The following is a 22,892-nucleotide window of genomic DNA, read 5'->3' on the forward strand; positions in this document are numbered from 1 at the left end:
AAAGATGGTGGATTAGTTTGGGTTGAAAGGAGAGAATGAAAAATGGTCTCGGTCTTGTCTCAATTAAAGGTCAATGAAGATAATCAGAGCAAGTAGCGGGGATATTAAAATGCATCAATCTGCCAACATCCTGGTGAAAGAGAAACAGTAGGTAGCCCAAGTTATTGGGCCCTTGATAGTCTGCCACCTGCCAGGCTCCAGCTGAAGCAGCAGGTAGTTATGGAACCAGAGCACTTAGAAAAGCAATCCATTAGCTTCAAATATTTAAAATTATAAGACGTTATCAAAATGTCTTAGCTCTACAATAAACCCAAAGATGACGCATGCTATATGCAAAACTGTCCAAGGGAATTGATTTTAAATGTCACCTTTGTCTTTAAAAGCCTTAGATTTATAGAAAAACAGGGTGTAGTCAGAATAAGGAACCAGATAAGTCCCTAAATCAATGTCCTATTGCCTTATGTAGATCTTTCTTAAGTAGATCTTAAAAATAATCTTGAAACTGAACCCTGAGTTTTATCACTGATGAAAATTTGTTTCTTCCCTTATAGATCTCTTCCCAAGATGTTTTACAAAGGCTGTCAAAACTTTCTGTATTCCACAGCTGAACTTTCAAAAAATAAAAAAAGATAATCTGATCTGAGGTATAAAAATGTTCACAACATTAGATCTCTTAGGAAAAATAGTTCCAGCTCGAGAAAGCAACCATCAAATAAAGGTGAAGGAAAAACTGCTTTAATCCCCTTTCATTAGCAAAAGTAGTTATAAAACCTAAGCCAGACCATATATTCTTTAAAATATACACTGATGCCAGAGTTGGTAGGGCATTTAACTCATATTCCTTAATTGTTGCAGAACAACTTCCTTCCTGGAAGTTACCTAATCTATTTCTTAAAATACTTTTTCACTTTGCCCTTCACCCAACCTCAGCCCGTCTGAGAAACAAACCTGTTGTTGTCAGCCCCCTTTAACTGCAACCCTGGAACAGAATGACCCAGCAGGATGAACTCACCAAATCAGCCGTGAATCCCTCTCACCCACGGAATCCAAACGAAAGAACTAAAATCGCTGAGTGCCGACTGTTCCTAGAAACACCTAATATCGACTGCCATATGCCTTGTAATACCAGACCACGTTTCCAAATAAGTCAGTATTCCCTACACTGCTACTTGGTCTCATAATGAGCAAATATACTTTCCCTGGGCAGCAAGAGTCACATAAGCTTTTAGAAAAACCACTCGGTCGTATCAAGCGGAGAAGGAAATCAGCCACTGTTACATCATGGTAGCTGGGTTAGAAATTGAAGCAGCCTGGTCTGGTGTCAAGAGCACAGACTTGGAAGTCAGTGGTCGTGGGTTCTAATCCCGGCTCCGCCACTTGTCCATGTGACCTTGGCAAGTCACTTCACTTCTCTGTGCCTCAGTTACCTCATCTGTAAAATGGGGATTGAGAATGTGAATCCCATGTGGGACAAGGACTGTGTCTTTGAAAGGAAGTCACACTCCAGGAATTTTGTCATCTTTAAGAGAAAGACATAGAATCTACCTATGTGCTACCTCAGTGCTTAGAATAGTGCTTGGCACATAGTAAGTGCTTAACAAAGACAATGATTATTATAACTATTATTATTAAATAACATATCCTTATGTGCTTAGAATAGTGCTTGGCACATAGTAAGTGCTTAACAAAGACAATGATTATTATAATTATTATTATTAAAGAACATATCCTTATGTGCTTAGAACTGTGCTTGGCACATAGTAAGTGCTTAACAAAGACAACGATTATTATAATTATTATTATTAAACAACATATCCTTATGTGCTTAGAATAGTGCTTGGCACATAGTAAGTGCTTAACAAAGACAACAATTATTATAATAATTATTATTAAATAGCACATCCTGAATATTGCTTACCAGTGGTTACAATATTTATATGCCACATAAAATTTACCTTATCCCAGAAGTCAGTCAAAGCCGTGAAGTCCCATTTCTTGGCATAAGCCACGTTATATTTCAGTATAGCATCCTAGGTTTAAAAAAAAAAGGAAAAAATCACTGAATTGAATACAAAGTTGTAACAGATCACGTTGCTGTGCAAACAGCTCCACCTACTGGCGTCAACTATCTTGCCACTTTTGCTGGAAAGTTAGTGAACACATGTGGCTTCATTTCAAAAGGGAACGAATCTCAGTTCCTCAGTTTCCTATGTCTTTCTCTTAAAGATGACAAAATTCCTAGAGTGTGACTTCCTTTCAAAAGGGAACGAATTTCAGTTCCTCAGTTTTCTATGTCTTTCTCTTAAAGATGACAAGATGATTAAATCCATCAGGTCCGACCTCCCCAAAGTCACTTCCCCCCCTTCTCCAACTCCCCAGCTCTCAACACTCTCTGCTACTCTCCTACCCTTCCCAGCAGTATCCTCAGAGGAGCTCTCCTTCCTCCTCTCAAGTGCTACTCCGGCCACCTGTGCTTCTGACCCCATTCCCTCTCATCTCATGAAATCTCTCGCTCCATCCCTTCTCCCCTCCTTAACTTCCATCTTCAACTGCTCACTCTCCACTGGTTCCTTCCCCTCTGCCTTCAAACATGTTCATGTCTTTCCCATCCTAAAAAAACCCTCTCTTGACCCCACCTCACCTTCTAGTTATTGCCCCATATCCCTCCTACCATTACTTTCCAAACTCCTTGAACGAGTTGTCTACACACGCTGCCTAGAATTCCTCAACAACAACTCTCTCCTCGACCCCCTCCAGTCTGGCTTCCGTCCCCTTCATTCCACGGAAACTGCCCTCTCAAAGGTCACCAATGACCTCCTGCTTGCCAAATCCAACGGTTCATACTCTGTCCTAATCCTCTTCGACCTCTCGGCTGCCTTCGACACTGTGGACCACCCCCTTCTCCTCAACACGCTATCTGACCTTGGCTTCACAGACTCCGTCCTCTCCTGGTTCTCCTCTTATCTCTCCGGTCGTTCATTCTCAGTCTCTTTTGCAGGCTCCTCCTCCCCCTCCCATCCTCTTACTGTGGGGGTTGCCCAAGGTTCAGTGCTTGGTCCCCTTCTGTTCTCGATCTACACGCACTCCCTTGGTGACCTCATTCGCTCCCACGGCTTCAACTATCATCTCTACGTTGATGACACCCAGATCTCCATCTCTGCCCCTGCTCTCTCCCCCTCTCTCCAGGCTCGCATCTCCTCCTGCCTTCAGGACATCTCCATCTGGATGTCTGCCCGCCACCTAAAACTCAACATGTCCAAGACTGAACTCCTTGTCTTCCCTCCCAAACCCTGCCCTCTCCCTGACTTTCCCATCTCTGTTGACGGCACTACCATCCTTCCCGTCTCACAAGCCCGCAACCTTGGTGTCATCCTCGACTCCGCTCTCTCGTTCACCCCTCACGTCCAAGCCGTCACCAAAACCTGCCGGTCTCAGCTCTGCAACATTGCCAAGATCCGCCCTTTCCTCTCCATCCATACCGCTACCCTGCTCATTCAAGCTCTCATCCTATCCCGTCTGGACTACTGCATCAGCCTTCTCTCTGATCTCCCATCCTCGTGTCTCTCTCCATTTCAATCCATACTTCATGCTGCTGCCTGGATTGTCTTTGTCCAGAAACGCTCTGGGCATGTTACTCCCCTCCTCAAAAATCTCCAGTGGCTACCAATCAATCTGTGCATCAGGCAGAAACTCCTCACCCTGGGCTTCAAGGCCGTCCATCACCTCGCCCCCTCTTACCTCACCTCCCTTCTGTCCTTCTCCAGCCCAGCCCGCACCCTCCGCTCCTCTGCCGCTAATCTCCTCACCGTACCTCGCTCTCGCCCGTCCCGCCATCGACCCCCAGCCCACGTCATCCCCCGGGCCTGGAATGCCCTCCCTCTGCCCATCCGCCAAGCTAGCTCTCTTCCTCCCTTCAAGGCCCTACTGAGAGCTCACCTCCTCCAGGAGGCCTTCCCAGACTGAGCCCCTTCCTTCCTCTCCCCCTCGTCCCCGTCTCCATCCCCCTCATCTTACCTCCTTCCCTTCCCCACAGAACCTGTATATATGTATATATGTTTGTACATATTTATTACTCTATTTATTTTACTTGTACATATCTATTCTAGTTATTTTATTTTGCTAGTATGTTTGATTTTGTTGTCTCCCCCTTTTAGACCGTGAGCCCACTGTTGGGTAGGGACTGTCTCTATATGTTGCCAACTTGTACTTCCCAAGCGCTTAGTACAGTGCTCTGCACACAGTAAGCGCTCAATAAATACGATTGATGATGATGGTGACAAAATTCCTAGAGTATGACTTCCTTTCAAAAGGGAATTAATTTCAGTTCCTCAGTTTCCTATGTCTTTCTCTTAAAGATGTCAAATTCCTAGAGTGTGAGCAGCTATTGTGCCCAATAAGCACTTGGGCGAGTACAATAAAGGTAGAAGACAAACCTCTGACCATAAAGACCTTTACAATCTAAAGGGAGGACAGACAACAGAAGCAGCATGGCTCACTAGAAAGGGCACGGGCTTTGGAGTCAGAGTTCATGGGTTCAAATCCCGGCTCCGCCAATTGTCAGCTGTGTGACTTTGGGCAAGTCACTTAACTTCTCTGGGCCTCAGTTACCTCATCTGTAAAATGAGGATTAAGACTGTGAGCCCCACATGGGACAACCTGATCACCTTGTAACTTCCCCAGCGCTTAGAACAGTGCTTTGCACATAGTAAGTGCTTAATAAATGCCATCATTATTATTATTACAACAAAGATTGTACCAACAGGAAGAAGTGCACTAGTATAATATAGTGGCCTTGCATTTAGAGGATTGGCTTGCAACATCATGCCAAATTTAATAATAATAATAATAATAATGGCATTTATTAAGCGCTTACTATGTGCAAAGCACTGTTCTAAGAGCTGGGGAGGATACAAGGTGATCAGGTTGTCCCACGTGGGGCTCACAGTCTTAATCCCCATTTTACATATGAGGGAACTGAGGCACAGAGAAGTCAAGTGACTTGCCCAAAGTCACCCAGCTGACAATTGGCGGAGCTGGGATTTGAACCCATGACCTCTGACTCCCAAGCCCGTGCTCTTTCCATTGAGCCACGCTGCTTCTCTAACAATTTAACGATGCAGTCAGTTCTTCTAGAATGTGGGGGTCATGTTCTTGACTAAACCCATGATTATTTAAAAAAAAAAAGGTGTTTGGCATCTCAAGTCGTATACATACACACACACACACACACACACACACACAATCACCATATCTTCCAACACTGCATCGTGTTGCATCCAGGCTGACGCATGTTGCCATTATATTCTACCTAAAGCAAGTAGTGAAAACGCACGTTCTAAGAGAAGTGACCGCAGCCAGATCGTAGTTTTTGAGATGAGGGTAATTCATTAGAGGGAGGAAAACTAACAACCTAAGAGCTAAATAAAAACTAGCTACAGGTACCAGTTACCTAGCTAATTCCAGTCTTCTAACTGAAGGGGAGCGAAGGGATATCCCCAGAAAGAATATTTAAAGTTACAAGTCCCACATGTTCTAAATTGACTTTGGTCAACTGTAGTAGTTGAACTAGGATGGATGTGAACCTTGATTTACCGATTTTGGCAGTGAAAATGTGAACTGAACAAAATGTATACAAATTTTAAATCTGGGGGCTTTTGAGGGGACTAATGCTTTTGAAAAAACGATTCAGGGATAAAAATTGGGTTGAGGATGATGATGGTATTTGTTAAGCACTATGTGCCACCTGTATATATGTATATATGTTTGTACATATTTATTACTCTATTTATTTATTTTACTTGTACATATCTATTCTATTTATTTTGTTAGTATGATTGGTTTTGTTCTGTCTCCCCCTTTTAGACTGTGAGCCCACTGTTGGGTAGGGACTGTCTCTATATGTTGCCAACTTGTACTTCCCAAGCGCTTAATACAGTGCTCTGCACACAGTAAGCACTCAGTAAATATGATTGATTGATTGATTAATTGCCAAGCAATGTTCTAAGCACTGGGGTAGATAACGGGGTAATCAGGTTGTCCCACATGGGGCTCCCAATCGTAATCTCCATTTTACAGATGAAGTAACTGAGGCCCAGAGAAGTGAAGTGACTTGCCCAAAGTCACACAGCTGACGAGTGGCAGAGCCGGGATTAGAACCTACGACCTCTGACGCCCAAGCCCGTGATCTTCCACTGAGCCACGCTGCTCCTCATATCCTGCTCGCTCATGAAATATAAAAATATGAAACACAGCATGCACTGGGTCCCTCAGCAAATTCCCTTTAGGAGACGATGATCGAAGTCCTCATCTAACCATGACTTTTATGGTATTTTCTCACATAGAAAACCAGAAGAGGCAATAATTTGGATATCATTACCTCCTCCTCCTCCTGCACAATATATTGTTCCCAGAAACAGGAGAAGAGACTTAAGTTATAGAATGAGAGGGCCGACTTTCTTGTTTTGGGGGCAGAGGTGTACCTGAGCAGGATGATGGGATGGGGCATCGGGGAGGTAAATTATTGAGGGGAAGAGGGAGGAGAAAAGGCAGTGAAGGGAGAGTGAGGGGGAAGCAGGAGTGAAGGGGAAAACAGAGAAGGAGAAGAAGCAAAAGTCATCCACCTGTCACACTGCCTATCAATCAATCAATCAATTAGTGGTATTTATTGAGCACTTCCCCCTCTCATGGTCACATCTGGACAGTTACCAGTCCTCTACCAGTCTCAGCTATGGGAGAAAGAGTCAAGCAGAGGCCTACCCATTCCATTCCTAGCTTGGCCAGTGGCTAGCAAGTGGAAGGCAATCTGCTGCAAGTCAAAATAATAATAATAATAATAATAATAATAATGATGGCATTTATTAAGCGCTTACTATGTGCAAAGCACTGTTCTAAGCTCTGGGGAGGTTACAAGGTGACCAGGTTGTCCCATGTGGGGCTCACAGTCTTAATCCTCATTTTACAGATGAGTTCACTGAGGCCCAGAGAAGTGAAGTGACTTGCCCGAAGTCACACAGCTGACAAGCGGCAGAGCCGGGATTTGAACCCATGACCTCTGACTCCAAAGCCCAGGCTCTTTCCACTGAGCCACGCTGCTTCTTCCATAATAATAATGATAGAATTTATTAAGCGCTTACTATGTGCAAAGCACTGTTCTAAGCGCTGGGGAGGTTACAAGGTGATCAGGTAGTCCCACGGGGGGGCTCACAGTCTTCACCCCCATTTTACAGATGAGGTAACAGGCACAGAGAAGTTAAGTGACATGCCCAAAGTCACACAGCTGGCAACTGGCAGAGCCGGGATTTGAACCCATGACCTCCAACTCCAAAGCCCGGGCTCTTACCGCTAGACCACACTGCCACTTGACCGTAGCTTTAACTGTCCCTTGCTGACTCCAGAATGCCAAGAGTTTGAGCGTTCACCGCTTTAGTCAGCTTCCCTTGGGTTAGGGGCTCTCCCCAGAGGATCAAGGACAAGAAGGGAGACAAGTGTAGCTCAGGAGCTTTAGGCTCCCCAAAACGCTTCCTTATACTCTGGTGACACAAGACTTTTTGTTGAAATTCTGTGTACACACGATTCCTTTGTTGAAATTCTTAGTTTCACTATGTTATAGCTTTAAAAATGCTATGTGCCATACTTCTTTCTCAAAGAGCTGTATTCATCCTTAGAGAGAGAGGCTTTAATAAGATCATTTTATGATACATTTCCAGTTTTATCGTGGAAGCACGCCAAGCAATACCGTGGAGGGGTGAACAGTTTTGGAGTTAGCTGCAAGATTACTTGGCGAAAACTTGGAGGATGTTAGAGAAAGTTGCAACTGCTCTTAAAAACTGAAGGGATTATAAAAACTTCTCCAAGTTTTAGCTCAAAACTAGGCTTCTGCCCAGTGAACATGGAAATAACTTGGAGAAACTGCATGCGTGGCCTAGTGGATAGAGCACAGGCGTGGAAGTCAGGAAGATCTGGGTTCTAATCTCAGCTCTGCCACTTGTCTTCCATATGACCTTGGGCAAGTCATTTTACTTCTCTGTGCCTCAGTTACCTCGTCTGTAAAATGGGGATTAAGACTGTGAGCCCCAAGTGGGATGGGGAATGTGCCCAACCTGATGTGCATTTAGCTTTAATTCTATTTGTTCTGACGACTTTGACATCTGTCTCCCCCTTCTAGACTCTGAGCCCGTTGTTGGGTAGGGACCGTCTCTGTATGTTGCCAACTTGTACTTCCCAAGCGCTTAGTACAGTGCTCTGTGCACAGTAAGCGCTCAATAAATACGATTGAATGAATGAATGAATGAATTAGTCTGTATCTAGACTGTGAGCCCACTGTTGGGTAAGGACTGTATCTGTTGCCATACCGTACTTTCCAAGCGCTTAGTACAGTGCTCTGCATACAGTAAGGGCTCAATAAATATGATTAAATGAATGAGTCTACCCCAATGCTTAGAACCGTGCTTGACACTTATTAAGCACATTAAAAAAATTATTATTATTATTCACAATAAATAATAGATGTAACAGTTTAGGGCCAATATGCAGCTAAGGCAAATTCAGTATGCAGAACATTTCATTTTTGAATAAAAATAGCCATCATTTGTGGAGTAGAACTAACACCAGAGTCTAAATTAGGTTGTGCTTTAGCTTCTGGGACAGGAAAATGATAAGGTGGTGGGGGTGGGGAAAGGTGTGACATTTTATTTTCCCCTATAGCGCTTTGAAAATACCGCCAAACACCAGTCCCGATTTAAGATGGAGACACTAAGATAAAAAATATTAGTAACAATCCTCAAAATAATAGAGCATTCCATCCCCAGGCCAAATTACCCTCTCAAAATAAATCCAACCAGAGTAGTTGATGAAATGAAATTCCCTTCTTCAGTTGCAAACAACAACAACAAAATAAAATAAAACCCTTCTAGTACTCCTAGTAGATGAAAACTTGATTTAAAGTTCCAGACCCTAGACCATTTTTCCAGCTACTTCAGGGAGGAGCAGCAAGCCCAGGAAGTCTGGAGTCCTTGCACTACTGCCTTTTTCTGAATCGATCAATCAATGGTATTTCTTCTGTGCTTATTATGTGCAGAGCACTGAACTAAATGCCGGGGTTGGAACCCAGGTCCTTCTGACACCCAGGCCCGTGCTTTATCCACTAGGCCACGCTGCTTCTTTATTCAATTATTCAATGTTTCTTGTGTGAGAAACACTGTAGAATGAGGGGAGTATGACCCAACAAGAGTTGGGACACCATCCCTGCCCTTAAGGGGCTTACAAACGAGTGGGGAAGACAGACATTAAAATCAATTACAAACGGACAAAGCAGCAGAGTATAAGAATATGTACATAACCCGAAAGTGTTGATGTTCTTCAATTTATTAATTTATCACTGGCAAATAACTCCTGGCACTGGGAGACGACTCAACGTAGTTTGCTTCTTTAAAATAGGGAATAAACTTTCTGTGGGAGGGTGGGAGGAAGGAGACATAAAACAATCAAAGCAATTGAAAGGTTAAGGCCAGAGAAAAGAATTGTAAGCAAGCTGTACCTTCAAGTTCTGTGGGCGAGTGAATTTGTTTAGTAGGGCTGTCTGAATGAGCTCCCATCGGCTTCCTGCTGTCCGCTCACCATTCTTGTAAGGAAAAGGAAAAGAGATGTTAAAAAAGGATGCACAACAAAGACGCTCGAAGTTGGTGTGGGAATATTTATTATCATCATTTTTATTAGTGCAGTGTAGCAAAATGTTTGGTACCTAAGTGCTTAACATACAATATTAAAAATAATAATGATAATAATATCATATATTAAGCACTTATGGGCCAAGCACTGTGCCACCTACTGGGGTAGATACAATCCAGGCAGATCCATTACAGTCCCTGTCTCACATGGGGCTCACGGTTTCAGACAGAGGAAGAACGAGAATTTAATCCCCATTTTACAGATGAGGAAACGGAGCCACAGAGATGTTAAGTGACTTCCTCAAAGTCACACAGCAGGGAAATGGCAGAGCTGGGATCAGAACTCAGGCCTCCTGATTTCCAGTCCTGTGCTTCTTCCACTAGGCTGAGCTTCTGGTCCTTTGAGAAATGCTTCCAACTCAATAGGTGATGGGCCCCATTGGAACCAATCAATCCATGGTATATACTGAGTGCTTACTGTGGGTATAGCGCTGTACAAAGCACATGGGACAGTAAAATACAACAGAGTGGGTAGAAACGTTTCCTGCCCGAAAGAAGTCCAGAGGGGGAGAGAGACATTAAAATAAATTACAGATATGTACATAAGTGCTGTGAGGATGGAGGTAAGGTGAACATCAAGCGTTTCAAAGGTACAGATCCAAGTGTATAGGTGACTCAGAAGGAAGAGGAAGTAGGGGAAATGATGCCTTACTCAGGAAGGCCTCTTGAAGGAGATGTGTTTTTAGTCAGGCTTTTGTGAGACAGAAAGGTTCCCAGGCCAAAGGGGTCATTGGCGAGATAGATGCGATCGAGGGACAGGTAAGTAGGTTGGAGTCCTGGAATCCACCATACAGGAGCTCACCGAATGCTTACAACTGAAGACACACACAAAGCAGAAACCGATATGCGGGTCCAGAGAACAGTATGTACCAATACTACGCCTGTGAAAACCTAACCTTTCAGCCTGAACTGAAAAACTTTGAATGCACCAAAGATTTGGATGAGGTTGATTGGTAATAAAGAGCTGAAAGGTGTCACTAAACATGACTGCCTAGAAAGCACAATATCTACTAAACAAAGTAAAAAATCCAATTTTAAAAAAGCAAGCTTTTGTCCTTTGGGCAAGTGACAGTAGTACCATCTAGAGCAGTTTCATCGCCATCACCTATGAGTCAGATTTCTTATCAAACGGCAGGGCGGAATCACCAACTCTGAGACTTCACCAAGACTGAAGCCACCCAACTTTTCAGGACAGGATACGGCAGAAGGATGAATGACATCGAGGCAGGTCTGCATTAGCCAACTGTTGCTGGCGCGCTTGGCCCTGGGGTTTAGGAGACCTTTGCCAGAGGCTGGAGGCCCTATCCCATGCCCCAGCTGCTCAATGCGATTCGCCTCCAAAGATTCTGACTCTTTGGCAGCCTCCAAAATCACCTGGACTTTGGTGTTCTGGATCTGTAGTACATGCAGTGACCTCACAAAAGTCCTATACTTTTTTCCATTCCACTCCATTCTAGGGCTTCATCTTTTCATTTTGGGTGCTGGGGATGAATCTGTTTGTTGCGGGTGGACCATCAGAGGGGATTTGGGTGGACCTTTGAGGAGACGGATGGATTTAAAAGGGAAGAAGACGAGAAGAGGAGATGGAAGAAAAGAGGAGAAGAGAAAATGGAGAGGATCTTTCCCCCACAGAAACGCTGTCACCACTGCCACAATTTCTCTCCTTCAGTGGCCTGTGAGGCACGGCCAGAAGTTCCTCTCATTCCCTCGTTCCAGAGCTCTGTGAAGAATATCTGCCCACCTTCCTCCCAACTGGGTAATCAATCACTCTGTGGTCATGCATGCTGAACTGAAGGGAGAACATAAGACCAAAAGGACAGTAGAAAAATTACGAAGATTCAGTCAAGCCCAATATCAAATGCCAAACCATTAGCAACAGATTGTGGGAGAAAGGGAGCGATCAGTTGGCTTGGTCTGCAAAGGTCAAGAATGGAATGGTTCTGTTCAAGCAAAAACTGTGAAAAAAGTGATAGCCATACAAAGAGCAAGAGGCAAATACAGCACCACGGACTGAAAACTGCCAATGTAACACTTCAGCAAAGACACTGGTTGTACAAGTCCACTGTGAAAGGGGAAGGTTATCACGCCACATTGGCCTAGAAGATGTTCTCCGACAACAGCATCATCCACATGCAGGAAAATACATCTAAAGATATACACGCAAACACACACTCTGGCATCCTGGAACATAAGACGGATCAATTAAAAATGCAGAAATTCCATAAACATATACAAAGATATTCATTATTAATCTTACCTCATCCTCTACAGGGTACAGGTTTTGTTCTGAACAAGGCATTTTAACGTGTTTATTGTCCCACGAATCTTTGTAGTACGATGGAAAGGGTTTAGGGACTTCAGCCTCTCTCAGAAGATCTACCTGCAGCAGAGGACAAATTACAAAAAAAGAATAGCCACATTGCAATATGTATGAAGTACAGATCTTTGATCACCAAACTTGACCAAAATGAAAACTTTTAAAGAGTTCAGATGATCTAATAATGACGACCTAATTCATGTGTAATAAATATACACACACGTAGCACTTTTGGTGAAGAATTCTACATTATAATTTGGGGGGTAAAGCTAATGAGTCAAGTATTTACTGAGCTCCCATAGGTTGCCTTGCAGTAGGGATATAAATTATGGATTTTTGTGCACATTTTTAGATATTTATAAAAGATTTTGGGAAAATGTTTTCATCCATATTTGCGCCCCAGAGTTAACGAGTGGAATGTTTTATTCTAGTTAGGCTGATAGAGCAAGAAACTGTCTGGTGCTTTATAATCTACATAAAAAAATGTGAAAAAGTACCACTTCAAATTCTTCATCTATGCAACACTTACTAAGAAATACCACTCATCAAGACCTGCTTGAAATAAAATTAAATTTAGCAAAAGAGTGTGAGAAAGATATCACTTTTCTCAGCAAAATAAGTGGATCATTTTTAGAAGCTGCATATAAACCAAACGCCACGCTACGGCCAACACACTTCAGCAGTAGGGGGAAGGGTCTGGGGTCATTTTGCTTCCAAACTGAAAAAATAAGGGAATTAAGGGCCAAAGCAACGTATATGCTTTCATACATTCTCAAAGGATTAAAAAGGTTGGTATTCTGATAGTACCATCACCTACACGCAGGTGACACTTCCACTGCCTCTCCTCCAATTCCCCCTTGAGCCCCTCCGATCTGGTTTCTGCCCCCTTCATTCCATCAAAACAGCCCTCTCAAAGGTCACGATGATTTCCTTCTTGCCAAATACAATGACCTCTACTCCATCCTAATCCTTCTCGATTCTCAGCTGCCTTCAACCCTGTGGGCCACCCCCTTCTCCTGGAAACACCATCTAACCTTGGCTTCACCGACGCTGTCCTCTCCTGGTTCTCCTCTCTGGCTACTCATTCTCGGTCTCTTATGTGGGCTTCTCTTCTGCCTCCCACCCCCTAACTGTGGATCGTTTTTCTACGGAACTATTCAGGCCATGTTTTCCCACACCTCGAGAACCTCCAGTTTGAGAACCACATCAAACAGAAACTCCGTACCACTGGCTTTAAAGCACTTGATCACCTTGCCCCCTCCTACCTCACCTCCCTGATTGTCTACTACAATCCAGTCTGCATGATTTCACTCCTCTAATGCAAAACCACTCACTGCAGTTGTTCATATCTTACTGCCAGCTCCTTACCCACATCCTGCCTCTGGCCTGGAATTCCCTCCCCCTTCATATCCGACAGACCACCACTCTCCCCACCTTCACGGCCTTATTAAAATCAGATGTTCACCAAAACCTTCAGGCTATGCCCTCTTTTCCTCTACTCCCTCTCCCCGTGTCACCCTCGCACTTACATTTGAACACTTTATTCAACTCGCCCTCAGCCCCACATCACTTAGGAACATTTCCATAATTTATTTTAATGTCTTTCTCCCTCTCTAGACTGTAAGCTCCTTGTGAGCAGGGTGCGTGTCTACCAATTCGGCTATATTGTGCTCTCCCAAGCGCTTAACACAGTCTTCTGCGCAGAATAAGTGCTCGATAAATGATCAATTGAGGAAAGAGCACGGGCTTTGAAGTCAGAGGTCATGAGTTCAAATCCCAGCTCTGCCAATTGTCAGCTATGTGACTTTGGGAAAGTCACGTAACTTCTCTGCGCCTCAGTTCCCTCATCTGTAAAATGGGGATTAAGACTGTGAGCCCCCCGACGGACAACTTGATCACCTTGTAACCTCCCCAGAGCTTAGAACAGTGCTTTGCACATAGTAAGCACTTAATAAATGCCATTATTAGTATTATTATTACCCTGGAAGTACCTATCTACAGTTGTCCTTCATATTTGCAGTAGGCGATATATATGCATATCTTTACATAATCGCATATGTATGCTATAATAATAATAATCATGGTATTTGTTAAGCGCTAATCATGTGCCAGGCACTGTACTAAGCGCTGGGGTGGATGAAAGCAAATCGGGTTGGAAAAAGTCCCTGTCCCAGGTGGGGCTCACGGTCTCTATCCCCATTTGACAGGTGAGGTAACCGAGGCACAGAAAAGTGAAGTGATTTGCCAAAGGTCACACAGCAGACAAGTGGCGGAGCCGGAATTAGAACCCATGACCTTCTGACTCTGAGGCCTGTGCTCTAGCCACTAGGCCATGCTGTTTCCACCTACCAGTCTACAAGGTCTCATTTTCCTGTACACCCATCTGTACACCTTACTGATTTATATTTTACAACTGCCATTCTCTAGCTAGTTATCCCATAGAAAAAGCAACATAGGTCCAATTTATCAGCTATTATTAATTATTAATGATAATAACTGTGGTATTTGTTAGGTATTACTATATGCCAAGAACTGTACTAAGTACTGGGGTAGATCAAGGACAATCAGATCATACTAAGCCCTCATTTCCTCTTCTCCCACTCCCTTCTGCATCCTTGCACTTTCATTCTTTACTCACCCCTCCCCTCAGCCCCAAAGCATTCATGTACATAGCCATAAATTAATTTACATTAATGTCGGTCTCCTCCTCTGGGCTGCAAGCTCCTTGCGGGCAGGGAACATGCCTACCAACTCTGTTATATTACGATTGATTGCGCTCTCCCAAGAACTTAGTAGAATGCTCTGCACACAATAAGCGCTCGACAAATACCCCTGACTGATTACAAAGTGCTTCATACCATTGTCCTTCACTCTTGAAGTAGATGGCATATATTTACAGATTGGATTCACACGGGGCTCAAAGAATTAGTAGGAGGGAGAACAGGTACTGAAACCTCATTTTGCAGATGAGGGAACAGGGCACAGAAAAGTGAACGGACTTGCCCAAGATCACACAGCAGGTAAGGGGCAGAGCTGGGATTAGAAGGCAGGACCGCCAACTCCCAGGCCTGTGCTCTTTCCACTAGGCCACGCTACTTCCCACTGGACTAGATTAAAGATGGGCTAATTAGTTGACAGATTTGTTAAGCACTTACTATGTGCCAGGCACTGTACTGAGCACTTAGGTGGATACAAGCAAATCGGGTTGGACCCAAGTAATAGATGTAATCATACCCGGATGGTGACGGTGTGATTGGCCAGGGGTCTGAGGTGAGGAAGGCGGGCCCCGCACCCAGGCATTCTTCTCATCTCCTCGATAGGCGTTCCAAACCATCTCTTATCTGGAGAAAGCTGAGGTGGGATGTATTTGGAGGTCTTCTTTTCTGGCCTCTGTTGTTTGAATTCGCACTGCTCTTTTCTGAGATCAAGAAAAAGAAATCCCATCATGAGCTACTAACCTAAAAGAACTCCACCAACAAAGTACCTAGAATATCATAGCCTGGCTGAACTATTTTGTACTTTTAGCCATCTTTTCTCTGGATTCCTCTTTACGTCGATGGTATTCAATGAGTTGAGGCTCTCTTCTAAGCCCATCCAAAGACAACATTCAGAAGTTTAATCAACAGGTGATCGTCAACAAAATATGATAATTGATTTCTGTCCAGTGCCTGGTTTAGACTCTGGAAACCCCTTCCCAAAAGGTTACAATAGTCCAGACCACTCGATGGTCACTTCTCTGCAAGAAGCTGCACGTACCCCTGACCCTGATTTTCAACGCTATAACACAATCTCCAGACCAGCTGAATCTACTACCTCATCAGCTTTGAAAGCTAACACATTCCAGAAAATACAAGGGCTGGATTAATTTATCGATATAACACATAACCAGACTTCTTTCGTAGGTGCTATCACTCCTAGCATTCTTCTCTCCCACTTTCCATCTTCTCCCTCTAAAAACATAAGTTCTTTGAGGGTACAGACCATGTGTGAAGAGAAGCAGTGTGGCTCAGTGGAAAGAACAGGGGCTTGGGAGTCAGAGGACGTGGGTTCTAATCCCGGCTCTGCCACTTGTCTGCTGTGTGACCCTGGACAAGCCACTTAACTTCTCTATGCCTCAGTTACCTCATCTGTAAAATGGGGATTAAGACTGTGAGCCCCACGTGGGACAACCTGATTACTTTGTGTCTACCCCAGGACTTGAAACAGTGCTTGGTACATAGTAAGCGCTTTACAAGTACCATCATCATCATTATTATTATTACCACTATTATTATTATTATTATTATTATTATTAGGGGTCTTCCCTAGAGTGTAGGAACAACGCTGTTGACTCAATAGTGCACTTCGTAAATAATTTAGGATGGGAGATATTTTACCGTGGAAAATCCCTCAGAATCCGCAAGCACTTTAAAAATCTACTGGGTAAGATTCTGTGACTTCATTTTTTGAAAGGTCTCAAATATGCCTCCTTAGTTCAGATTTTTATCTTTCATTCTTCCATAAAAGCCAAATACTCCTCTACTGCAATGACCTTAACAATTCAGCTAAACTCACTAAAAAAAGGAAAGGCATTCCAGGTCATCAGAGAAGTTCTTTAACTGGATAAGATTACCTTTTCTCCTCAGGTCTAGGCGTTCTCATAAAATGGTCTGTGATTTTAGAGTCCTTCCTTCCGTGGTGTTTTGCACCCTTGCAGTCTGCGCTGAAACCAGAAGCCAGGCCAGAGCACTTGGCGTTCAGCTCGTCTGCTCTAGGAGGGCTATCTGCTCCCTCAAACGGGTCGCTCGATCCCAGATCTTCACAACCTCTGCTGGGCTGCCGCCCTCTCGATTCGGTTTCGGCCTCTACCACCCGAAGTCCAGAAACCTTGTTTCCCGCTCTGACTGAGCTGATGTTTTCCTGCTCATCAAGGCAGGGGCTGGTTTCCTCATCCACCTCTGAGTTCTGACAGCTGTTCTTGGAGTTGTCCACGTCCATTGGCGACTCGGGTTCACTTTCCTTCTCGAAGAGGGGAGAGTCGGCGGGGCTACCTTCCCTTCCGCCGTGCCGGGCCGCCCCTCTCCCAGCTCCAACGTCCCCACAACCGGAATCTGACATGGGGCTCCCTGGGACCACATCCACCTCTTCTTCTTCCTCCTCCTCCTCCTCCTCTTCTTGTCGCCTGCTTGGGCAGCTTTCACTGTCACGCTGACAATCCTTCCTGGGTTGCAAGTTGCTTGAGGCCGCTTGAGAGCGTGCATCTTTTGTCGACTGCTTTGCGTTGGACATCCTCACCGGTGTCAGCGAGAATCGCCTATTGTCGCTGTTCTCGTCCCAGTCTAGGTGAGCCCGATCCTCAGTTCGGGGCGCCCGATCCACGTTGGCGTTCCTGAACGGATCCGCTGTCGGGGTTACTTTCTCGGGGTCGGCCTCCAGAACTCGTTCTCTGGATTTGCCATCGTTCTGCCACTTGCACGAACTGGCTGGCTGATGCAGTTTGGAGTCTTTGGCACTCGTTTCCAGAGTTGACCTTGGATGGTTCTGCTGAGGAATATTTTCTACCTTTTCCTTGCTGTGTTGATAGAAGTTATCCTCTTGAGCGGAACTCATCTTGGACCCTGATTCCATGTTATTGTTATCTTTACCCTGAAAACTGTGGGAGAGAAGGAATCTGTATAATTATCATTATTATAAATAGCCAAAACCTTTCACAGAAAGGACACAAAGGAAACTGGACCACCTGCAAGTCTCTAACTTTTTGCCTTCTAACTTTCCTTTTTCTTTAAAGTGAGCACACATCTTTGATGTGTGGTAATTCAATATCCAGAAAACTGCCCAGACATTCCACATTTTAAATCATGTTTTGGATCGTGACGTACATATGATTGTTTTTGAAATATTCACTTCTCTGTCCACGAGGTAACTGTTAGCTCAAAGTAAGAAAATGGCTCATGGGTCATACCTTTTTGATGCTATCTTGACTCCTTTAGTCTCCATCCAGGTGGTAATTGCCTTTTGCTTATAAACTTAAAAAAAGAAAAGAAAAACATTAATTATAATGCAGATCCTAGAGTCATATTTTGCATTGCTTTAAACCGAGTTGCTTTCATTATTCACGGATTATTTAGTGGAAGGATTTTACTATCCCTGGTCAGTAAAATCTCCTATGCCATTCAAGTTCGTATCCTTTAACTTGGTCACACTTCAAATGGGGAAAAAGTCATGACACCCACCCCCCTCGGTTGATAAGACTATAGCCTCCTAACATGGATAAGAGAACCTCCCATTGGATCATTATCAATGCAGCAATACTGAATAACTATTTCCTGAGCAGTAGAGTACAAATTACAGAGAGTCAGTCGGTCATTGTCTTACCCGGTAAAAACATAAAGAGATGAACCAAAGAATTGGCTTCCAGGTACATGACTTCCAGAGGTTACCTACCCATCTCCACAACACCCAGAAACGACTTAACATCACTTTTAAGGCACATGATCAGCTCTCCCCATCCTACCTTGCCTCGCTGACCTCCTATTACAATCCAACGCACACACTTCACTCCTCTAACTTCAACCTACTCACAGTATTTCCACCTCATCTTACTCGTTGCCGATCCCTTGCCCATGTGCTCCTTCTGGCCTGGAAATGCCTCCCCTTTCACATTCAACAGACCACCACTCTCCCCACCTTCAAAGCTCCACTAAAATCAAATCTCCAAGAGGGCTTTCCAACTAAGTTCTCACTTCCTCTATTTGACCACCCCCTTCTGTGTTGCCTATGTCCTTGGATAGCTACTACGTAAGCATTTTGATTTTCACCCCAGGCCCACAGCACTTAGGTACATAACCATTTGTAATTTATTTTAGTATCTATCTCCCCTTCTAGTCAGTAAGCTCTTTGTTAGTCAGGATCATGTCTACCTACTCTATTGTACTTTAATCTCCCAGGCACTTAGTACTGTGCTTTATATACAGTTGGCATTCAATAAATACCACTGCGCTGATTCATTATATAATGCAAAGAAGTATTTAACTTCATAATCTCTACCTCGGAATCCTCCCTTGACCTCACTGCACTCTCCAGTTAACACTCCACCTCCCTCCTACCGTTCGTTTCCAATCTTCCTTGACCGAGTTGTCTACACTGCTGCCTCCAATTCAATGACCTCCTGCAATCTGGTTTCTGCTCCCTTCACTTCATGGAAACGGCCCTCCCTGAGGTCATCAATGACTACTTTTTTGCTAAATCCAATGGCCTCTACTACATCCAAACACACGTCAGCCTCTCGGCCCACTGCACCTTCACCCTCCTGACCATTATATCTCCCTTCTCATTATCTACTCTCTCCGCTGCAGTCTAGCATTTCCTCCTGCCTTCTGGACATCTCGATTTGGATATCCTGCGGACGCCTCAAACTTAACACGTCCAAAACCGAACTTCTCATCTTCCTTCCCAAACCCTGACCTCCCCTGTCTTTCCCATCACTGTAGACACCATCCTCCCGGTCTCACAAGCCTGTAACCTTGGCATCGTCTTCAAATCAACTCTCTCATTCAACCTACACATTCAGTCACCAATCCTGTTGGTTCTAACATCTCTAGAATCCACGCTGGCCTCTCCATCCGAACTTCTAGTACACTGATCTAAGAACTTACTGTGTCAGCCTCCTTGCTGATCTCCCCGCCTCCTGTCTCTCCCCATTCCAGTCCATACTTCACTTTGCTGTCCAGATCATTTTTCTCAGAAAAGTTCAGTTTATATTACCCCACTCCTCAAAACCCTCCAACGGTTGTCCATCCACTTCCACAAACAGAAACTCCTTTCCACTGGCTTTAAGGCAGTCAATCAGCTCTCTCTCCCTCTTATTTACCCTTGCTGATCTCCTACTACAACTCAGCCTGCACGATTCACTCCGCTAACCAATCTACTCACTGTATCTTGATCTTGTCTATCTTGCCGGCGATTGCTCGCCCACATTCATTTGTATTTATTGAGCGTTTACTGTGTTCAGGGCACTGCACTGAGCGCTTTGGACAGTACAATACACCAATAAACAGACATTCCCTGCCCACAACCAGCTTCCTCCCGCTGGCTTGAACTTCCCTCCGCCTTCATCCCCAAAAGACCATCACTCTCCCCAACTTCAAAACCCTCCTAAAATCACATCTTCTCCAACTTCCCTTACTGTCCCTATGCCCTTCCATATGTACCCCTACGCGCTTGATATTCTTGGCTCAGTGGAAAGAGCACGGACTTGGAGTCGGAGGTCGTGGGTTCTAATCCCGCTCCGCCACTCATCAGCTGTGTGACTTTGGGCAAGTCGCTTAACTTTTCTATGCCTCCGTTACCTCATCTGTAAAATGGGGATGAAGCCTGTGAGCCCCACGTGGGGCAGCCTCATTACCCTGTAAGTACCCCAGTGCTCAGAACAGTGCTTGGCACATAGTAAGCACTTAACAAATACCATCATTATGAGAAGCAGCGTGGCGCAGTGGAAAGAGCCCAGGCTTGGGAGTCAGAGGTTGTGAGTTCTAACGCCGGCTCCACCACTTGTTAGCTGTGTGACTTTGGGCAAGTCACTGAACTTCTCTGCACCTCAGTTACCTCATGTGTAAAATGGGGATTAAGACTCTGAGCCCCACATGGGTCACCTGATGACCTTGTAACCTCCCCAGCGCTTAGAACAGTGCTTAGCACATATTAAGCGCTTCACAAATACCATCATCATCATCCCATCCCCAGGGAACTTATGTACACATCTTTATATCCTCCCATTTCCCCTTTTTGCAATTTATTTTAATAACAATGATGGCATTTATTAAGCGCTTATTATATGCAAAGCACCGTTCTAAGCACTGGGGAGGTTACAAGGTGATCAAGTTGTCCCCCGTGGGGCTCACAGTCTTAATCCCCATTTTCCAGATGAGGTCACTGAGGCCCAGAGAAGTTAAGTGACTTGCCCAAAGTCACACAGCTGACAATTGGCAGAGGCAGGATTTGAACCCATGACCTCTGACTCCCAAGCCCGTGCTCTTTCCACTGGGCCAGGCTCCCCTCTAATCAATAGATTTATTGGGTGCTTACTGTGTGCAGAGCCCTGTACTAAGTGCTCGGGAGAGTACTGTGCCATTTGTTAAGTACTTACTATGCGCCAGCCACAACTAAGCACTATGGGGGAGACAAGCAAATCGGGTTGAATGCAGTCCCCACCCCGGGTGGGGCTCACAGTCTCGATCCCCATTTTACAGATGAGGTAACTGAGGCACAGAGAAGTGAAGTGACTTGTCCAAGGTGACACAGCAGACAAGTGGAGGAGCCGGGATTAGAACCCATGACCTTCGGACTCTCAGGCCAGTGCTCTGTCCACTATACCTTGAGGTAAATACAATTAAGAGTACAATACATCAGCCTTGGCAGACGTGTTCCCTGCCCACCTTGGCACATGCAGTCTAGAGGAGGAGACAGACATTAATATAAATTAATAATATATAATTTGTAGATATATACATCACAGGTCAGGGGTTCAAATCCCAGCCCCGCCACTTGTCAGCTGTGTGACTTTGGGCAAGTCACTTAACTTCTCTGGGCCTCAGTTCCCTCATCTGTAAAATGGGGATTAAGACTGTGAGACCCCTTGGGACAACCTGATCACCCTTGTTACCTCCCCAGCGCTTAGAACAGTGCTTTGCACATAGTAAGCGCTTAATAAATTTATTTTATTTGTACATATTTATTCTATTTATTTTATTTTGTTAATATGTTTTGTTTTGTTCTGTCTCCCCCTTCTAGACTGTGAGCCCACTGTTGGGTAGGAACCGTCTCTAGATGTTGCCAACTTGTACTTCCCAAGCGCTTAGTACAGTGCTCTGCGCACAGTAAGCGCTCAATAAATACAATTGAATGAATGAATAAATGCCATTATTATTATTATTATTATTATTTATAGACACTAGACTGCTGGTTCCTTGTGGGCAGGGATGGTGCCTACCAACTCTATTGCAGGGTCCTCTTTAAAGAGCTTAGTTCATTGCTCTGCACACACTAAGTGCTCAATACTATTGATTGACTGATTGATCTTCAAGGAAAAATGGGGAACAGCTGACCAAGCGCTTAGTACAGTGCTCATCACACAGTAAGCGCTCAATACGATTGAATGAATGAATGAATAAATGCCATTATTATTATTATTTATAGACACTAGACTGCTGGTTCTTTGTGGGCAGGGATGGTGCCTACCAACTCTATTGCAGGGTCCTCTTTAAAGAGCTTAGTTCATTGCTCTGCACACACTAAGTGCTCAATACTATTGATTGACTGATTGATCTTCAAGGAAAAATGGGGAACAGCTGACCAAGCGCTTAGTACAGTGCTCATCACACAGTAAGCGCTCAATACGATTGAATGAATGAATGAATAAATGCCATTATTATTATTATTTATAGACACTAGACTGCTGGTTCCTTGTGGGCAGGGATGGTGCCTACCAGCTCTATTGCAGGGTCCTCTTTAAAGAGCTTAGTTCATTGCTCTGCACACACTAAGTGCTCAATACTATTGATTGGCTGATTGATCTTCAAAGAAAAATGGGGAACAGCTGACCAAGCGCTTAGTACAGTGCTCTGCACACAGTAAGTGCTCAATACGATTGAATGAATGAATGAATAAATGCCATTATTATTATTATTATTTATAGACACTAGACTGCTGGTTCCTTGTGGGCAGGGCTGGTGCCTACCAACTCTATTGTAGGGTCCTCTTTAAAGAGCTTAGTTCATTGCTCTGCACACACTAAGTGCTCAATACTATTGATTGGCTGATTGATCTTCAAAGAAAAATGGGGAACAGCTGACCAAGCGCTTAGTACAGTGCTC

At 44.3% G+C, this 22,892-nt stretch overlaps 1 protein-coding gene across 1 annotated transcript in view; it reads right to left on the reverse strand.

Annotated features, from left to right (window-relative positions):
- PARG (poly(ADP-ribose) glycohydrolase) overlaps positions 1-22,892 on the reverse strand; it is a 127,406-nt gene that overhangs the window by 99,986 nt on the left and 4,528 nt on the right. Inside the window, exons 2-7 of the mRNA XM_038743565.1 lie at positions 17,984-18,047; positions 16,655-17,674; positions 15,277-15,460; positions 11,983-12,105; positions 9,536-9,619; positions 1,956-2,030 (exon numbers count right to left, since the gene is read on the reverse strand). Of these exons, the coding sequence (XP_038599493.1) occupies positions 1,956-2,030; positions 9,536-9,619; positions 11,983-12,105; positions 15,277-15,460; positions 16,655-17,674; positions 17,984-18,018 (1,521 nt within the window). The 5' untranslated portion in view covers positions 18,019-18,047. The remainder of the gene's footprint in view (positions 1-1,955; positions 2,031-9,535; positions 9,620-11,982; positions 12,106-15,276; positions 15,461-16,654; positions 17,675-17,983; positions 18,048-22,892) is intronic.

Source organism: Tachyglossus aculeatus, chromosome 3 (assembly GCF_015852505.1).
Source record: "Tachyglossus aculeatus isolate mTacAcu1 chromosome 3, mTacAcu1.pri, whole genome shotgun sequence".
Lineage (NCBI taxonomy): Eukaryota > Metazoa > Chordata > Mammalia > Monotremata > Tachyglossidae > Tachyglossus > Tachyglossus aculeatus.